The sequence below is a fragment of the Dromaius novaehollandiae genome, chromosome 24 (assembly GCF_036370855.1).
Source record: "Dromaius novaehollandiae isolate bDroNov1 chromosome 24, bDroNov1.hap1, whole genome shotgun sequence".
NCBI lineage: Eukaryota > Metazoa > Chordata > Aves > Casuariiformes > Dromaiidae > Dromaius > Dromaius novaehollandiae.
Window position 1 is genome coordinate 9948675 of NC_088121.1, and position 18315 is coordinate 9966989.

Below are 18315 nucleotides of genomic sequence, written 5' to 3' on the forward strand. Positions count from 1 at the left end.
ACAAGAGACTAAAATTAATTTCCCTGTCCATGCTAGTTTAATTCAAGCACAGATGAGACCTTAGGCACACCGAGCTATTGGCAAGCTTCACATACACCACACACCAACTTTCCCCAGCTCTCTACCGCAGAAAGCACTGTATGAAACCTGGCCTGGACACCTCATACTTACCCTTAGCTAAGTTTTGCCAGAAAAGCATAAAGCCATAGCTATACTACAAATCACTGCAGCAAACAGACTGCCTCGCTGGCAATAAAATCACGGCATTTTTTATAAGATGTTGCTCCAGCTCAGCGGGGCAGGGCCCCTCAGCTGGTCGGCCAGAGCCGTTCATGCAGCGCCAATGCCAATATTCTCATTAAAAGAGGCTGATGAGAAAGCTCTGCCGCTTGCACTCCTGTGACAGTGCCACACGCTAGTGACTGCCAAGACTCGTCACTAAAGTCAGTCAGGTGCGACCTAGGAGAGCCCAGAACCAGGTGCTTTTTATTACCTTTTGCAACACAACAAAAGAAACTGCACTCAATAAGGAAACTTTTTCCTATTTCCTGGCAAGAAAGCATGAGCTGGAGGAATCGAGCAATAAAGCAACAGCATCTCGCAGGAGCAAGTTAACAGGAAAAAAAATAGTTCAGTGGGACCCTGATCTTCACCAACACAATTTAGCACGTTGCCACGCTCCCTCTGATGTTTGGCCATTGGACTTGCCTCAACAAAATTAAGAGTAATATACTATTGCACATGGGTCTGTTCGCTTGTAGTGAAAGGGGCCCCACGGTTTGAGTCCCTGGAGGCACTCGTTCTCGTGTGCGTGCGTGCGCACATGTGTGTGCGCGCCACACATCAGCACAATGCTGACAACTGCATTGTATGTTTTCTGCCTATGCAGCAGTTCAAGAGCACACAACTCTGGAAGGTTTTCTGAAAGGGGAAGGGGGGAGGCAGCTGTGCTTTGCTATACCTTTTTAATGGTATGGCTCCATTACACGACCACAGGGAAGGGAACGCTACCTGAAGGATTAAAACCAGTATTGTTTTTAGCAGCCAACAGGGTCAAACTCAGCCTTCTCACAAGAAACAGTTGGGCTTGGAGTAAAAGCTACCATAGGCGAGGAAAAAAATGCACCAGGACTTCTTCTCTCAAGCTGGAACTGACCCAGGAAAGCAGCTCATCTGTCCTTGCTTATTGTTGTTACGGTCTCTATGTTTCCACACCTGGCAATGCAGAGATAGCAGCACTGAAAAAAGAAAAAGCACAGAAGAGCATGAAAAGCTGGACTGGCAGTTTTTCCACCTGCACAGTATTATACCCAGGCCAGCAGCTTGGGTGCAGCAGCTCCGAGGGAGCTTTGATGGCAGGACTCCAATGAGCAGTGACCAGAACACATTACCAGGCTTCACAAATAAAGCTAATAGTTAATATCTCACGTGCACTACACAGATGGGACTGGCAAACACAGCTTCCTTTAAAATGACTAATTCACAGCAGTATTTCTTTTTTTTTTTTTTAAGGCCACAAAACACAGCTCTTTCCAGAAGCACCAGTCTGTTCTTTTGTGAAATAGTAAGTGGTGGGAAGGGGAAGCCCTGGGACCTACTCATGTTATCCAGACAGAAGTAACCGCAGAAACATTGTGGGTTTCTGTGGCCCGTGTACAACATACACTTACACAACCAGACCACTGTGCCTTATACTCCTCAGCAAGACCCGATCCGACTGCCCAGATGTCTCCAAGATCACTGCACTTTTACAATACTCACAAAGAAAGTATCTGCTGTGGAGTGGGAGTTGCACAAACAATCTTTTATTTCCCTGGGAGGAGGAAAAAAAAAAAAAGAGGCAGAAAACAGCTTGCATCTATAATATTGTAACATTCCCCTGCACTACCTGGGACAGAGAAGGGATGCTCTGAGAAGAAAAAAAAAAGGAAAAAAAAAGAGATTGCAGGGTTTATTCAAAGCAGAGCATCTGCATTAGCTAGGTGGGCCCAGTCCCCCAAGCAAGGTCAATCTGGCTTGCACAGAGACACATTAGCGCTAGCAGCCGGCTTTAATGCAAAGCTGTGGTCAAACCACAGCAGAGCCAGCACTAAAGGAGGTCACTTGGGGACTACAAAAAGGTAATGAATAAATAAATAAATAAATAAATCTATAAGCAGATGTTTATTGACAAGCAGGCACGTCCACGTCTTCGCTCTAGCGAAGAGCAAGAGGAAAGGGGTCATTTGCATGGAGCAGGCTGCGAAGTAACAGCCCAGTTCCCAGGATACAGAAAAACACTGCGTCTGCGACGAACACTAAACAGATTTAGGTTACAGCTTTCAGCCAGCCCCACTTACCAACCTCTCCCCCCCCAACACCCCTTGGCAGCCTTAAAACCCACCAGCTCTGTCATTTTTCTACAGCTCTCATCCATTTTTCGCTTAAAAAAATGGAGGTTTGCCACCAACTCTGAGCTCGACCGTGATTTTTGGTGGCACCATTAAAAATACTTACCCACCTCACAGGCAGGGCTGTGAAAGCTTAAATTTGTGCCTGTTTGCAAATGCCTTTGAAAGCCTTCCAAGGAAGGTGCCGTAGGATTGTAAATCCTTCCCATTATTAATAAAATGGAGCTATTGTTCCCGCTCTAATCAAGACTTGTCTCCAGCTGGGCAATTTTAAAACGCAATTCAAAACACACACACACACACACACAAAAAGCGATCATGAGGAAGCTTCAACCCACAGGCTACTGGGGGGGGGGGCAGTGAAAGAGCGAGCTGTTCTTTGGGGGGGGGGGGGAGGGAAGGTGAAAAATAATAACGCTGCTATTTAAGATGAATCCCAAGTGGGAGCATGGTGGCGGCGGGGGGGCTCCCTCCCACCGCCTGGGAAAGGTCACTTCTGCCATGAGGAGAAGCACAGGGCAGGGAGCAACCCCAGCACCGCCAGCCCAGCCTCATCCATCTTCATCAGGAGCCATCTCTGCTTTTAATTTATTTAGCAAAGGAAGAAATTGGGGGGGGGGGGGCGCCAACACCTTCTCAGCACCCTCTCTGTGGAAGGATGAGGGAAATCTAGTGGAGGGGGGCTTGGAAAGGGCGCGGGGGGGAACCTCGGCGGGTGGCTGAATGAGGGAGAGGTGGTGCATCCTCCTCATCTTCATCCTCCTCCTCCTCCTCCGGTAGCGGCGGCCACGCCCGCCCGGCGCTGCGGCAAAGGCGCCGCAGTGGCCGCTCCCCCCCCCCCCCCGCCGGCCCCCGCCTCCCGCCGTTTCCTCTCGCTGTGGAAACTTCTGGAATGAGCCGCCGAGCTGAGGAGAGCGGCGAAACCTTTATCCCCTACAGAGGAAAAGCAGAGAGAGCGCGCACATAATAAAAGGGATCCGCCGGGATCGGGGGCACTGCTCTGCACGCGTGCAGGGGTGAGGAAAGGGGGGGCGGGGGACAAATAATAATAATAATAATAATAGTAATTAAGAAAAACCAAACGATGCCCACAAGCGGCCGTTGGCTCGGCTGGGTTTTGCAGTCTTGGCTCCGAATAAAACGCCCCAACGCACAAGCACCAAAAAAAAAAAAAAAGAAAAAAAATGGTGGTGTTTGGAGCGCTAGATGGTGGAATAAAAGGAGCTGATCCCTCCTCCTGGATCTACAGCAAAGCCCTGCCATTTAAGTTGAGCTAATTTGTCCTCTTTTCGTTACAATGAATTGTCTGATCCGGACTATTTGCATTTGCAGCTTCAGTTACTGGAGCAGCTTTTTTTTTTTTGGTTCTTTCTGTTCTATCGTTGGCTTTTTTTTTTTGTCTTTTAATTAAAACATCCTCCCCAAATATGCCAAGGAAAATCTTCATCTCTGTGGAACAAATAAAACATTCAGGCACAAACTTCCACCATGGACTGGTAAAAAGAGATGGGTTGTTTTTTTATTACTATTTTTGGTGATGGCATTTTTTTTTCTCCTGTTTTTAGGATATGTTGTAATAGAAAGCCAATGGAGGAATACAAAGGTAATATATACATATATATATATAAAATCAAACATATATGGGCCAAAATTGCAGTGATTATATGTAATTAAATCATACTGTTTTAGGTGTGTGGTTTTATTTTATATTCTGTAAGCAGACCTTGGAAGAAGGAGATACGTATATGTGTGTGTGCGTGTACGTGTGTGTAGAAATAAAAGCACATCTGTATGGGCCTAAGTCTGTAATTCCGGGGGAAAAAAAAAAGACTAGTATTTTTGGCATGTGATTTTTTTTTTTTTAACAAAGAAGGGGCGATGTTATGCTGTAGGCTGTAACAAACTGGTGCAGAGAAAGGTAAGGCAGCATTTCAAAACGAAGCGTGCGTGTGGTACGTTGGCTCCGCAATAAGCAGAGGGGGGTGTACGGGGTGTGTAAAAACAAAACAAAACAAAATAAAACACTATTACTACAGCTGATCCTACAAAGTATAAGCTTTTAATTAAGCGCACCGAGGGGCAGGTTGGGGGGAGGCAGACGGCTTCTTCACCACGCCGCCCAGAGCCTCCAGCTCTGCGGATAAAAATCAATCTTGGGGGCTTTTTTTTTTTTTTAATCACGTTTGGGTGTTTTCCACACGGTGAGGAAAAGCGAGAGGTGATCGCTTTCCCCCCCAACGCAGGAGGAAAAGCGGCGAGAAAGAAAAAGAAGAAAAAAGATGCACCAACCCCTTCCCCTCGGGGGGCGATTCTGGGCCAAAACCTTTCAGGCTACCAGGACAAAACACCCCGAAACGGGTCGGGGTCGGCGGGCTCTGAGGGGGCTCCCGCCGCCGGGGCGGGGGGGGGGGGCGCCGAGTGGAAACGCGCATTTCTGGGCATTTTCGCTTCCCTTCGCCAAGGGGAGGGAGAAAAATAAATGGGAGATTTTCCCCCTCTCCACTCCAGCGCTTTCGCTGCCCGTCTGACGGGGACGAGCGCGAAGGGGGCCGCTCCGCCGTGCTCCTGGCACGGCTTTGCCCACCACGCTCGCCGCCCCGGCCCCGCAGCCGCGCGTCGCTTGTCCTTGTGCCCGGCGCCATTTTGTCGCCCCGCCGCGCGGCCATTTTGTGAAGCGGGCGGCGGGAAGGGGGCGGCTCGCCTGCAGTACCGCGGGCGGCCGCTACGCGCGGCGGAGGCGGCGCTGTCGTGCCCGGCCCCCGGGAGGGGCAGCCGCGGGCCTCCGCCTTCGGCAGGCGAATACATTCCTTTGCCTAATTTATTTCTTTTTTGGCAGCCGCAAAACGACGTGGAGGCTACGTGATGCCCTTAAAGCGCTGGGATCGTGGTGGGTGTGTGTGGGGGGAGGCGGCGGCGGCCAGAGGGATGAGGCCGAGCGCGCTGTGAGGATTTAGCCTTGGAGGAGGCAGCCTGTGGGGACGTGCAAAGGAGATTAACGTCTGTTCCCCCAGCTGGGCGCTCAGGGAAAGTTAGCAGCCCCGAGAATTAAGGGATATATTTATTTTGAGGCGATATCCCCCCCCTCCCCCCAGCTTTTTCCTTCTCAGTGATAAATCACCGAGGTCAATAAACCAGCTTAAGGCGCTGCCATGAAACAACAAAACAAAACACCTATTGGAGAAATGTGTTTTCCAGTGTGGGTTTTTTTTTAATTTTTTTTTTGTTAACAAGCCTGCAGGCTCTAATCGAATTACGTCCCTGCAAAATAAATAATGTAAGCTGCTCGAACCCGGGTATGAAGGAGAATCGTGAGTTTGTAGCCGGGAAATTGGGCTGCAGGATGCTGTAATTGCTTCTGAGATGATGAAGTTAAAGGGGTTGGGAAAAGCTGGGATATTAAATGTCAGAGCCCTGCTTGTAGACATGTGCTATGCATCTATTTTCAGAACGAGTTGTTTTTTTTTTTTTATAACCCAGCGTATAATTTGCAGCCTGGTAGTGCGCTTGCATAACAAGACTGCATCAATTTAGCCTCATGTATTGAAAACATGGTATGCTTTAAAAATAAATCCCAGTGCTGGGTATTTAGGTGACAATCTCTCCTGCTTCAGAGGCCTCCTGTAAACACATTTCAGCCTGGATTGGCCCTCTTTTTTTCAGCAAAAACAGCGAGAAGGGGAATAGTGTCCTTTTTTGTATGTCCAGGTTGTGCTCTAAATAAAACAGCAAAGCTGGAGACGTCCAGGGCTTGGATTGCCCTGCTGATTTTTAATCCAGAATGCTTCTGCCGGTTTTCATTGGGGAAACTGTGAGAAAACAGGGCGATTCTTCCAGGTTTCCTGTGGCTGTTCGTGCCGGCTTCACGCCAACGGACTTAAAAAAGGTCTTTAAAAAGTCCCGTCATTGCCATCAAGCGTCCAGCCCTCGCCCCGGCACGCTCTCTGACCGGCGGAGCTTTGCCCTTTCTCACCTGACCTCTTCCCGCCTGCTTCGGCCTTGGTTTCCCCTCCCCGAAAGCGGACGCGGGGCCATTTTCCCGTGGCTTTTCCGGAGTTTTTCCCCTCGTCCGCAGGAGACTTTTCCCGCGGCTTTCCGTTGCCCACGGCACCTCGCGGGCGGTGATGAAAGAGGGAAGGAACGCCAGGAATCTGGTTTCGTCTCTCCTTGTTTGCCCGCCGTCTGCTTTTTTTGCATTTCTCGCAGCTGGCGGGAGCAGGGGAGGTGGTTTCAGCCTGCTTCCCTTTATGGCCTTGCTCTGCTCACCCCATGCCGAAGTCTTCAGCTTGCAAACAAAACCCGCGAGACGACTTGGTTTTTTCAAAGAAACGCTTTGGCCACCGATTTAAAAATAGTATTGCCATGCCTGTTAACACGTCTTTTAGTTTAAAAGCTCTGCCAGCCCGAATTCAGCCTGCCTGTCCCTTGATTTGTGAGAGAAGCAATATCTTTTACGTGATGCACGGACAAAGCGATGGCCGTCGTAATCCCAGTAGCGAACTGGGCCGGCAGCGGGCTCCGGTTCAGCGCCGGCGCCGTAGATCAGCTGCCTTTGCTGGGAAAGCCCGGGGAAACTTTATCCACCGGCCGCACCCAGGCTGAAGTGCAGAAATATTTGCATTTGCTGCTTCTTGGAGAGGAGCCAGCCTTCCTCGCAGGGCCCTCCCCGCTCGCACCGGACTGCCAAGAGGGATTGCTAAAAAAGATGGGGTTATTGCAGCAGCCAAGGGAAGGGCAGGGCCTGGCCGGTGTGTTTCGGAGGCTTAAGAGCGTCTTTGCCCTTCTCCACTGGAAGGGATGAGCCAGACCTCAAGCTGGTTTTACACCAGGGTGGTCTCAGGGAGCAGAGCAGGAGCCTCATCTTGCTCCGGGAATACTTTTATATTTTGTTATTTTTTTTTTTTTTTTTGCTGGCTGACCTGGGCACGTTGGTGCTGAGAAAGGACACGGCCCCGCTGCATCCCTTTGCGGCGGCGCGTTGCTAAATTCCCGGGAAGTGCCTTGCCTCACTCCTTTCTCCTGCAGCATCTCCTCCCTGTCAAATGGCCTTAGCGATAAAAAACCCTTCTGCTGGCCCAAAAATTGCAGCAGTCCCCTCTGTTAGCAGATGATCCTGGCTCGCTCTTCCCTGCTGGGGAAGTGCATTAGGTTTGCAGAGGGAAAAACGTAACTGGCCAAGCACCCATGGGTGCTGTGCAGCACCCACGTCTTTTTTCTTTTTTTTTTTCCTCTTTTTTTTTCCCCTCTCTTTTTTGCAGGGGGCGGCTGGTGTCCTTTCGCGCAGCCTGGGTTTCCCCACGTGGCGAGAGGCAGCCCGTGCTTTGGAAAGTGAGAGCTGACTTGGAGCAGGCGCCGCTGCCACCACCACGGGACTTTCCTGGCAGGGGACACGTCCCCAGCCAGCCGGACCCAGAGCCACCTGCTTGTGTGACCGTCCCAACTCTGGAAAAGACCACAGATTTTACATGAACATCCCGTTTATACCTAATTTATAGTTAGTACCCGACTGATGGCTGTATATGCACATTATGGACATGAGTAATATGCTTTGTAGATGGGAAAAGACAGCAGGAAATAGTTTTAGGGCCTGTGTGATTAATCAACTCACTCACTGGACTCCGGTGCTATTCAGCCATACATTAACCCTCTCATTTACAGATGCAGCGTGCGCTGGATAGACATTATACAGCATGATACAGAGCTTTGCTGCCTGCATTATCAGTTCCCTTTCTTCATCAGTGAAGCATTAGTTTCAGGTACTCTTGCTTTTTTCTGCTGCTCATTTGTGGGTTTACAGGCACTTTGCATTAAAAAGAAAAACCCTATTTCTCCGGCTGCTGTTTGCAAAAGCCTCGTGAAACAAAAATGGGAAGTGTGCCCGGTGGAGAAGGTAAGCGCCGGGCAGACCGGTCGCATGGATGCCGAATGCACGGGGACGAGGCGGTAGCCCAGGTCTGATATCTTGCTCCTTTTTTTTCTCTCAGAGTCAGGTCATGACTTGCAAGGAGCAGGAAAAGAAAAAGCTTTCTGCAGCAGAGCGATGGTATCGGGGATAAAAAAGCAGAAATCAGGCTGACAGGCGTCAGTCTCTCCCGTCATTGCTACCAGCTCGGTGTCATGTATAGAAGAAACTGAATTTCTTCTGGCGTTTGACCGAGCAGGGGAATTTGTGCTCCGGCTGCCCTCTGCCGGCTCCAGGGCTCGTTTGAAATGATCCCAGATGATTTACAGCCTGTCAGACCCAGGCAAAAAAAAAAAACCAAAAAAAAAAAAGCACAGCCACAACATCCCCAACACAGAACGGAAAAAAAGCTGAGAATCCTACTCGCAGAGGTGGGAAAAAATAACCCAAAACAGTGTTTCCCAGGCTGCCCGGTGCGGTTTCTAAGTGGCTTTTTCCCCCCATGCACCCATATTTTTACTTGTATTTTATGAGTTTGAAATACAGGAAGCAGGTGGAGGAAAGAAACAGGATTTTTAGCTCGGGGTTTTATTTAACTGCTCGCCGACTAAATCGGTACTTCTCTGTGTCACTGCAGAGAGAAACCTGATGTTTAAATGAAACCCCAAGAAAGCGCGAAAAGAAAGAAAAACACCCGACAAAACAATACCAGCCTTGGAAAAAAGGTAAAAAAAAGCAAAAAAAACCCCTCAGCCTGTCCGCCACCGCTGCACGCCAGAGCTTTTTATATTTATAATGAGCGGGTGGACGGAGGGCAGAGCCTCGCCGGGACGCTAAGTCTGTGCCTCTCCACCTGGCCGGTCCCGGCGCGAAGGGCTCCTGCGTAGGAGGAGTGAATTTTGGGGATGAAAACGCCCGTCCTCCGGCTAGTTGCGGATGCGACGAACCGACGGGAAGGGAAGCGGCTCCCCGGCGGGCTTTTCCCGCGCGGTCCAGGTACGGAGCGGCGCCGGCTCCCGGCTTCAGCAGGACGACTCGTCGCGCTGGGCGACGTGGCAGGATTTGCAGAGCAGGCGGGTGCCCAGCGGGTAGCACCCGTTCTCCGTCGGCTCCGGCGACAGCGGGATCCGGCAGCGCTGCGGGGAGGGGAAAGAAGGGAGAACTGGGAGCTCCCGCGGAGCTGAGCGCAGCCCGAGCCCCGCTCCCGGGAATGAGGACGGATTCGGGCCCGTCTCCCGCTGGAGCACTTATAGATGAAGGGGTGCGATATAAAATTAAAACGAGACGGGAGCAATCTGTGCTGCCAGCTCGGCCGGCGATTGCACCCTCGTTGCGATAGGCATCGCCCCAATCGGCGCCGTTTGCAGCGGAGGGGAATAAATCACCGCCGAGGGATTTTGGGGACCGCGCCGGGCCGTACCTCGCAGCGGTAGCAGCTCTCGTGGAAGCTGCGCCCCAGGCACTCGATCTTGTAGGTGTCTCTGCCCTCGCGGGGGACGATGGGCTGCTGGCAGGCGCTGCAGACCGAGGCGTATATCCTGCCGGGGGGAAAAAAAGCGGATGCTGAGCCAGCGGTGCGCTGCCCGGATCCCCGTTGCCGGCCACCCGCCGCGAGCGCCCACCTGTAGAAGTCGTCCACGCAGTACACGTCGTCCCGCTCGCCCGCCGCGAAGCTCTCGTCGCCCAGCGCCCGGCCGCAGGCAGCGCAGACGAAGCAGCCCGGGTGGTAGCCCTTGCCCAGGGCGCGCACGATGTGCTCGAGGATGGGCGCCTGGCACTTGGCACACTTCTCCAGCGTGGCCTGGGGGGGCGAAACGTGAGAAAATGACGCTCCCCGCCGTCCCTCCCCACTCCTCCGAGGCCTCACGCAGCCAAAACCCTGTGTGATGCATCACTTTTTTCCCGCCAGCGGTTTTCTGGGTGCAAATGCACCTGCTGCAAAAATTCCCACCGTGCAAACGCTGCAAAAATTCATCCCAGGGGAAAACATAGCTCGCAAGGTGGATGAACCAGAGCTGGCTGGATTTATACCCGTTAGCCAAGCTGCGTTTGCACGGGGCTGTTTTGGCTCCCGTCGCCCTGGAGGAGCCACCGAGGCCGGGTACCTTGTAGCAGGCGTCGCAGATGGGGCGCCCGTCTTTTCGGTAGTAGCGCTGGCCGGCCAGGAGCTGCTGGCACGTCCTGCAAGTGAAGCAGTCGGCGTGGTACTGCTTGCCCATCGCCTCGACGGTCGGGTCCCCGGCGCCGACGGCTTTGTGGCAGAAGGCGCAGACGTCTGGGAGGACGGAAAATTGGAGTTCGGACCCCCGGCAGCTCTTTTTTGCTCCACAAACCGGGATGCAGAGCCGGGATGACTTGCTTTGCCTCCATCCCCGGCTTCTTGTGTTGCAAGAGAGCAGCGCGGCTCTGCCTAACCCGCTGCGCCGCGTGCCTCGGTTTCCCCATCTTACCGCTGGAGAAGTCCCTTTCCGGATGCCCGTTCACGTCGTGCCGCGGCGGCGGCCCCTCGCCGGCTCGCTCCAGGCGGGTCGCCCGCAGCTCGGGCTGCCTCAGTTCGGCGGGGAAGGCGGAGGGCGTCTGTCAGGCGGGGCGAAAGCACGTTCAGCCGTGCCGGGGAAACCGAGGCACCTCCCGTCCCCCCCCTCCATCAATCCCACCTGGAGAGCGGCCGGCGCGGCGATGTTCAGCTCCTGCAGCGCCGGTGCCAGCATCTCCGCGCACAGCGGCTGTGGCGCCTCGGAGAGGAGGAGGAACGGCGGCGACGAAGGCCGCCGGGCTGCCGGTCCGGAGAAACCTGGAGCGAAAGGCGGAAATGCCGGATGCAACGCCGCGAGCAGCCCGGCACGGCGATAACCAACCGCCCCGGGAAGCAGCAGCACTCGCGGACCTGCCCAAAAAGCAAACGCCGTCTCGGCCGGAGGGGAGCAAACAGTGCTGATAAGGCGCCGGAGACAGCCGGCAACCGTGGATCCTTCCTTAGGGAAGCGCTCGGTTGGGCAGGAATTTGGGAAAAGCCTGGGAGCGCCCGCGCTTTTCCCAGTGCCGCGTCTCTCGCCGAGCGTCCCCGGGACGGGAAAACGCACCCGCTTTTTCCCGCGGTCCCTTGGCACCGCGGTCCCGCTGCCGCGGTTCGGTCCTCACCTCCATTGGCCAAGCCTGGGGCGCGCGGGGCCGGCCGGCCGGCACCCGGCACGTCGCTCTCCGGAGGCGTCCGTGCCCGGCGGGCGCCCGGAGATTTCGGAGCCTCGGAGGGAGCCGGGCACAGCTGGGGCTGTATTTGCTGCGTGCCGGCCGGCTCCCTCCGCGGCGGCGCCAGGGTGATGTAGACGGACGAAGCGATTCGCTTCTCTGCTTTTCCCGGCAGCATCTTCGGAGCGGGGCGGGGAGGGGGGGGGGCGATGCCTGGGGAAATTGCGAAAAATGAGCCAAACCCTCCCCAAACCACCTCCAGGCTCAACCCTCCTCTCCGCTCGCTTCTCCTCCGCCCGTGCTGTCCTTCCTGGAAAAGGAGCCGCGATAAGCGGCCCGGCCCACGTCACGTCGGTGCCGATGATCCGGCTCGCACCCCGGGAGCCAGACGGGAAGCGGGCGGCGAGGGGGCAAAGGCCGCCGGCAGCCTTGATAGCGGCCCGGCCGCCCGGCCCGGTGCCGATCCCCAGATCCCGGCGGATCCACGGTTGTGGCGAATCCTGCCCCGCTCTGGAGGGAAACTGAGGCACGGAGCCGCTCCGGGTTCTGCCTGTTTCCCCCCGCATCGCTGGAAAATCCAGCGAGCTGCTGGCAAAACCAAAGTGGCTCCTTCACTTGGCTCCTTAAATCCCGGCCTCGGGGAGCAGCCGGTTCCCTCCTCTCCGGAAGGAGCCGAGTTCCCCGGTGCCGAGCTGGGGATTGCCGAGCGAGCAAAAAAAAAAAAAACAAAAAAAAAAACCCACAAAAAAAAAACTTAAAAAAAAAACCCTAAAAAAAGCTAATGGGAACCATGTGCTCCTCGCATTCCTCTTTGTGCCGGCGCCGCCGAGCTCCGGGCGTCCCCGTGGCGGCAGCCGGAGCGGGACGGCCGAGGCCGGCGTGGGAACGTCCCCGAGCGGCCTCGTCCCGCGCCCCGCGTCCCCCCTTGCCGCGGTGCCCGGAGCGGGGTGCACCCAAGAGTCGCCCCGAAAAGGGCGGGAGGAGACCTTGCGGCCCCCTTTCCGGGGTGGCCCTGGGGTCCCCTGTCCCTTAGTGGCGGTGGCCCCGCTGTCCCCTATTTCGGCGTGGCCCCGCGGGACCCTCCAAGCGGCTCCGCCGCCCCCCTTCCCCGGTGGGTCCCGCCGCCCCCGCCCAGGGGTGGCCCCACGGCCCCCTGCCCGAATGGGCTCTGTCCCATCCCGGCGTGGTCCCGCGGCCCCCCATCCCCTGCCTGGGGGGGTCCCCTGTCCCTCTGTCCCCTACTTGGGGGGGGTCCCCTGCCCCCCACTTGGGGGGTGCCCTGTCCCCTACCTGCCGCCGCCCCCCGGTCCCCTGCCCAAACAGGCGCTGCAGCCCCCTCGTCCCCTCCTGGGGTGGCTTCGGGGGCCCCTTAGCTACCCCTTAAATGGGGGGGGGGGCCCTTCCCCTGCATGGGGCATCGCCTGTCCCCCCCCCGGGGTCCCCTGTCCCCCCCCCCCCCCCCCCCCCGGTGCCCCGTCCCCTACCTGCCGCCGCGGGTCCCTGCGTGCGCTCCGGGCGCACCGGCGCGGCCGGGCAGCGGGGACGGGACGGGACGGGACGGGGTGGGGGGGGGCAGAGCCGCCCGGCATCACCGCCCCTTCCTCCCCCCCCCTCCTCCTCCTTCCTTCCTTCCTCCTCCCTCCTTCCTCCCCGCCTGCCCCACGGCCGCCGCTTCCCATGCCGGGGGCCCGGGGGTGCCCCATGCCCCCCCCCCCCGGGGCGCCCCGTGGTCCCTGGGGTGCCCCATAAGCCCTGGCGCGTCCCATGCACCCGGGGGGGGGGGCATACTCCCTCAGGGTGCCCCGTGCACCCCAGGGTGCCCCATGGGTCCAGGGGGGGCCCATACGCTCTCAGGGTGCCCCGTGGGTCTCCGTGCACCCTGGGGTGCCCCATGCACCCCCCAGGGCGCCCCATGTGCTCTCAGGGTGCCCCATGGGTCCAAGGGTGCCCCATACACTCTCAGGGTGCTTCATGGGTCCCCATATGCTCTGGGGGTGCCCTATGGCCCCAGGGGTACCCCACACACCCCCCGGGGTGCCCCATGGGCCCTAGGGTGCCCCACATGCTCTCAGGATGCCCCATAAGTCCTGGCATGTGCCGTGCACCCAGGGATGCCCCATACTCCCTCAGGGTGCCCCATGCACCCCGGGGTGCTGCATGGATCCAAGGGTGCCCCATGGGCTCTCAGGGTGCCCTATGGGTCCCCATGCACCCCACGGTGCCCCATGTGCCCTAGGGGTGCCCCATACACCCCAGGGTGCCCCATGGGCCCCACGCACCTCAGGCCCCGCCAGGCCACTTGCACCCAGCCGCCAGCACCCATCGGTGGGGGCTCAGCGCCTCGGCCGTCCCCGGCGCTCCGACCCAGCCGCACTTGGGGGCTTTTGCTAGAACGACTTTATTTCCCACGAGACCCCGCGGACATCTCACCGCCCCCGCGGCGACGAGGGAGCAAAACCTCCCGGCCCGGGTGACCGCGGGGTCCCGGCCCACGTGCACCCACGGCGGCTCTGGACCACGAGCGGGAAGGATTTTGGGGGGGACAGCTGCGTTTCGGGGTGCTGGGAAGTGCTGCCCCCCTTTTCTCACGTCCGGCCAGTCCTCGGCAGCGCGCTCCGCTCTCAGGACTCCGTCTCCGAGCCGGATCGCCGGGAAGAAGCCTCCGGCGATGCAGAAAGGTCTCCCCACTGCTGGGCCAAATCCTGCGGAGGAGAAAGCCCGAAAGGCAGCTGGGAAGGGGGCGAGGCAGCCCCTCACCCCGGCGTCGGGGCTGCCGCCGGCGCAGCGGCCCTCACCTGCCGCCGGCAGACGTCCAGCATGACGCCGACCCGGAGGAGGCACCAGATCTCGCCCACCAGCGACACCAGGACGCCGAGGATGTCCGTCCAGCGGCCCACGGTGAGCAGGAGGATGAGGAGGCCGCCCATCCTCACGAAGACCGTCTGGTAGACGGGCGGGCCCTGCTTCTGCTCCTCTGCTGGGGACCACGGTGGTGGCATCACCGGGGCGCCGCGGCACCCGGTTGCGCCCTACCGGGGACGCCCCGAGACACCCTACGAGGGTACCTCCAACGCAATGTGGTGGTCCTCCAAAACCACGTCCCTGCAGAACGCGGCCCTGCGGGCCGAGGCGCCCCCCAAAAAGCGAGTTTTCCGCCCCGAACCGCCTCACCTTGCATGTAGACCACCAGCAGCGCGTAGCAGATGGTGAGCGGCGTCCAGAACCGCGCCGCCTCCGCTGGCCCCAGGAAATCCCGGTTGAGCAAGGCCACGGCGGCCAGGTCGGCCACGGCGAAGGCCACGGCCAGCGCCCGGCGCAGCAGCCCCGGCAGGCCGTGGCCGGCGGCCAGCAGGGCGATGCAGACGCCGCAGTAGCGGGCCCGGCTGTGCAGCTCGTAGAGGGCGCAGACGTGACGCGCCAGGCGCCGGGCGGCCGCCGCCAGCAGCCCCGCCAGCCCGGCGGCCAGCAGCAGGTTGCCCGTGGCGTGCGGCGCCCCGTCCAGCAAGAAGCCGAGGCCGCAGTAGACGCCGCAGCCCAGCGAGTACTGGCACAGCAGGTAGAGCTGGCTGCTGAGGCCGCCCTGCGGGAAACGGGGGGATGCCGTGAGCCGGCCGCCGTGCCTCGGTTTCCCCCGGCCCTCGCCCCGCTCACCTTGCCGGGCGAGAGGAGGGCCGAGGCGGCCCGCAGGGAGAACTCCAGGGCCACCAGCGCGGCCACCCGGGAGCCCACGGCGGCCAGCACGGCCGTGAGCAGGGGCACGTGCAGGGCGTCCAGCAGCCACCGCCGCGCCCGCAGCGCCTCCTTCTCCGCCTGCCGCTCCGGATCGCTGCCGACGGGAAGGAAGCCACTCAGCCGCGGTGGCGGGAGGGAGGAAGAGGAGGGTGCAAGCAGCACCCGGGACCCTCCGGGGTGCCGAAAGCAGGGAGGCAGGGCGAGACGCTTACTTGCAGCACTGGACGTAGAGATAAACCTTCATGAGGCTGCAGAGCACCGACACGGCGCAGGCGCCCACCAGCCCTGCGGGAAAGAGGCGGCCGGCGGGTCAGGGGCACCCGGGGGTGCCGACCACCCCCCCCGCCCGCCGCCGAGCTCCCACCTTGCAGCAGCCCATCCAGCAGCGCCCAGCCCCAGGCCAAGCCGGGCCAAGCCGGCAGCCAGGAGCCCAGGGAGAACATTTTCGGCGGCCGCCTCGGCTCAAAGGTCCGCGGGGCGGAGGCGGACGGAGGGAGCCGCCGGCTAGTAAATCATTGCCTGGTTGCAGGGAGGCGGCTGTAGCCTGCTCGGGAGCAGCTGAGCTAAAAAAGCCGCTCGGGCCGCCCCCAGCTAAAAAATTAGCTCCCCCCGACACCTGGAGAGGTGTGAAATGAGGAGGAGGAGGGTATCGCCAGCATCCCTCCCGGGATGGGGTGTTTTGCTGCCGAGCGTGTGGCCGGATCCGGCGGGCTTGGCCCCGCTTCGCCCTCCCCGCGATCCCCTCCCGGCTTTGAGCCCCGCTTTCTCGCCCGGTGCCCTGCTGACGGAGACCTTATTTATTTCCTTGAAAATTAATTAAAAATCAATTTCCTTATTTAAAGGAAATAGAAATAACTAACAACAACAAAAATCACATTTCAGGGGCTCGCGCTGAGGACTGCGCAGCTCAGCACGCTTGTGGCTCACGGAGGGGAGGCCGCGGCCCTTAAACCGGCCCCTGCTTTTTTTGGGGGGGTTTTGTGGCGGTTTCCCCCCTGCGTCAGCCCCTCTCCGGGTTACCTTGGGATTTCAAAGCGCTTTGAAATCGGATACTCCCGGGCCGAAAGGCAGCGGCGGGCGCTGTTCCCCCCCTTCCCTGGGGCATTCCTAGTTTTAGGGCCGCCGCTTTCCCCCTCCCCGGAAAAACAAGACCCTTCCAGGCTCAATCGGTGAAAAAAAGGCGGAATTGCCCCGTTCCCCCCGGAAAAAATCCTAAATGCGGCTCCGTAGGGTCTCCGTGCCCACGGCGGGCTGGTTTCCAGCTCCCAAACTCTCCCTCGGGGCCACAACCGCCCCAGCGCAAACCGGACGCGACAGCCTGGGGCGTCCGTCATCTTCCTCGCCAGCTCCAGCATCCCCCTCCGCTCCGGCCGGAGCGTTTCGTCCGCCGAAGGGCCCAAGAAACAGCCGGGAAAGCACAGCGCAGCCCCCGCTGCGGAAATTCATACGGCCAGATCTGAGTTACCAATGAATATTTATTTGGGGAAGGGGGGGGGGGAGGAAAAGGAAGCAGATGTATATACATATACATTCGGTCACATACGTTTTCTCCCCCCAAAAAAGGCCCCGTGAACGTATATTACAGAAGGTCTCCAGCTCCTTTTTCAAAGCTCCAACTATGCCCCGGTCTGCAGAGGGCACCGGGGCCGGATCGGGCGCAGGGAACGGCTCCGCCACCCTCCGGCCCTCAGGTCCCCTCTTCCCTCTGCCTCACGGGGGGCCGGAGCGACCCCCCCGCGCCGAGGGGCAGGGAAGGCGGAGGGCGAAGCGGTGCCGTACTCGGTGATTGTAGTAGCAAGGGGTAAAACATGCGCGCGAGCGATTTCGGCTTCCGGTCTCGCCACGTCCACGACCCACCTTGTTCTAAAATGAACAACTGGTCGGTCCCGGCGCCGGGTGCCCACCCGAAACCGGGGGACACCCCAACCCCAGCCCACCCCCCCCCATCGCTCCTTTTTTTCCTCGACTGGCAGCTTGTCCAGAGGCAGCTGGGCGACGCGGGAGGGTCTGTACAACGCAAGCGGCCTCTGGCCTCATCCCCAGCGCGGCCGAGCACCCGCCTTGTCCCCGCGGAGCCGGCAGCGCGTGGGCGACCGCGCGGCCGGGGGCCCACGTCCGCCGGCACGTCCGGGCGGGTACCGCGGGACGGCAGGAGGATTTGGGGTGGCCCCGGGGCAGCCGGATACGGGCGCCAGGCCTTGCGCAGCGGCGGGAGCGTGCTCGCTCCCGCTCTCTCTCCCGAAACAGCCGGGGATCGTCCTGTCGGCCGTCCTTCGCCCTGCCGGGGTTAACACCACGGGTCCCGCTCGGCTCGTCCACGGCACAGGCTGTCGCTGCGCTGCCAGGCGCTGTCGATGAGGCTCTGAGCGTCTTCGCATTTCTTCTTGACGGCGGCGTCCAGGATGGCCTTGTGCAGAAGATCGACCTGAAATGCGGACGGCGGACAGTGACGCTGCGGTAGCCCTGGGACGAACTACACTTTCTTCTCCCTCGTGTTACAAAACCAGAGCCCTGCTCTCCGCGGGAAGCCCAGGTGGCTGGGTTGGCCCCACTTCTGGGGGAGGGAAAGCCGTTGTCCCCTTTCTCAGAGCACGCTGGCCCCGTTTGCCCTGCGACTCCGGGAGGGGTGTGACGTGGCCTCACGCGCTCACCTGGTAGATGTTCTTCCACGCGGCGTTCAGCGCCGAGAGGAACCTCTCCAGTTCTGTAGTGCAACTAAAATAGAGGACCCAGGGGGGCAGGAACTGCTTGCGGTCCTGAGCAAACTCCTAAAAACCAAGGGAGAAGCCCGAGAGCGTTAGCATGGCAGCCCTAGCTCAGGCCGGGACCAGCCAGGCTCCACCCAAAGCACCACACTCACTAGGATACAGTACTCCTTGCCGGCCTCCGTGGAGACGGTGGTGACATCCGTCAGCTCCACGGTGCCCAGCGAGCGGAAGAAGCTTGTCTGGCAGTCCTCATGGCAGGTGAAGGCCTTCTTGTCCGTCAGCACGAGGCAGCAGGGGACACAAGGCGTGGGGGCAACGCCCTGGGGGATTACCTGCGCGGGTGGCGAAGGGGACTTAAAACCCAGCATGGAGTCCCTCTCCACGGATGTCCTGTGCC

General features: G+C 58.9%; 3 protein-coding genes and 1 long non-coding RNA gene across 13 annotated transcripts in view; 1 reads left to right on the plus strand and 3 right to left on the minus strand.

Annotated features, from left to right (window-relative positions):
• The first annotated feature begins 3420 nt into the window (after positions 1-3420).
• Positions 3421-9048, plus strand: LOC112993482 (uncharacterized). The gene is made up of 3 exons (XR_010385053.1): positions 3421-4308; positions 8046-8143; positions 8927-9048. It is a non-coding gene; the product is annotated as an uncharacterized LOC112993482 (long non-coding RNA).
• On the minus strand, positions 8859-11656 carry FBLIM1 (filamin binding LIM protein 1). 2 transcript variants are annotated; one of them, XM_026117177.2, is made up of 7 exons: positions 11431-11656; positions 10947-11083; positions 10740-10866; positions 10395-10564; positions 9912-10090; positions 9710-9827; positions 8859-9425 (listed from the first exon to the last, which is right to left on the minus strand). In XM_026117177.2, exons 1-7 carry the CDS (start codon positions 11654-11656, stop codon positions 9312-9314), a joined length of 1071 nt encoding a protein of 356 aa, XP_025972962.2. In that variant the 3' UTR covers positions 8859-9311. The 2 variants fall into 2 exon arrangements, with proteins under 2 accessions (XP_025972962.2, XP_064353232.1); XM_064497162.1 differs by having other exon boundaries at positions 9710-10090.
• Positions 11657-13860: 2204 nt separating this feature from the next.
• On the minus strand, positions 13861-16198 carry TMEM82 (transmembrane protein 82). 2 transcript variants are annotated; one of them, XM_026117160.2, is made up of 6 exons: positions 15575-16198; positions 15423-15495; positions 15130-15304; positions 14650-15058; positions 14274-14455; positions 13861-14180 (listed from the first exon to the last, which is right to left on the minus strand). In XM_026117160.2, the coding sequence occupies exons 1-6, from the start codon at positions 15651-15653 to the stop codon at positions 14100-14102; spliced, it is 999 nt and encodes a 332-aa protein (XP_025972945.2). In that variant the 5' UTR covers positions 15654-16198; the 3' UTR covers positions 13861-14099. The 2 variants fall into 2 exon arrangements, with proteins under 2 accessions (XP_025972945.2, XP_025972946.2); XM_026117161.2 differs by having other exon boundaries at positions 14274-14452; positions 15575-16193.
• Positions 16199-16667: 469 nt separating this feature from the next.
• Positions 16668-18315, minus strand: part of PLEKHM2 (pleckstrin homology and RUN domain containing M2) — a 30179-nt gene continuing 28531 nt past the window's right edge. For all 8 annotated transcript variants that reach the window (XM_064497167.1, XM_064497166.1, XM_064497164.1 and 5 more), the window contains 3 exons: positions 18071-18250; positions 17862-17978; positions 16668-17635 (listed from right to left, as the gene is read on the minus strand). In XM_064497167.1, the coding sequence (XP_064353237.1) occupies positions 17498-17635; positions 17862-17978; positions 18071-18250 (435 nt within the window). In that variant the 3' untranslated portion in view covers positions 16668-17497. The remainder of the gene's footprint in view (positions 17636-17861; positions 17979-18070; positions 18251-18315) is intronic.

What these genes read in the sequence shown, in the direction of transcription:
- FBLIM1 (XM_064497162.1), bottom strand. Translation starts at nt 11,656, where the DNA reads ATGCTGCCGGGAAAAGCAGAGAAGCGAATCGCTTCGTCCGTCTACATC. An exon ending in CCCAGGCTTGGCCAATGGAG is followed by an intron (nt 11,084 to 11,430) that starts GTGAGGACCGAA and finishes CTTTCGCTCCAG; the next exon opens with GTTTCTCCGGACCGGCAGCC. An exon ending in AGAGCTGCTACCGCTGCGAG is followed by an intron (nt 9,426 to 9,709) that starts GTACGGCCCGGC and finishes CCCTCCCCGCAG; the next exon opens with CGCTGCCGGATCCCGCTGTC.
- TMEM82 (XM_026117160.2), bottom strand. Translation starts at nt 15,653, where the DNA reads ATGTTCTCCCTGGGCTCCTGGCTGCCGGCTTGGCCCGGCTTGGCCTGG. An exon ending in CCCTCCTCTCGCCCGGCAAG is followed by an intron (nt 15,059 to 15,129) that starts GTGAGCGGGGCG and finishes CGTTTCCCGCAG; the next exon opens with GGCGGCCTCAGCAGCCAGCT. An exon ending in TGGACGTCTGCCGGCGGCAG is followed by an intron (nt 14,181 to 14,273) that starts GTGAGGGCCGCT and finishes TCTCCTCCGCAG; the next exon opens with GATTTGGCCCAGCAGTGGGG.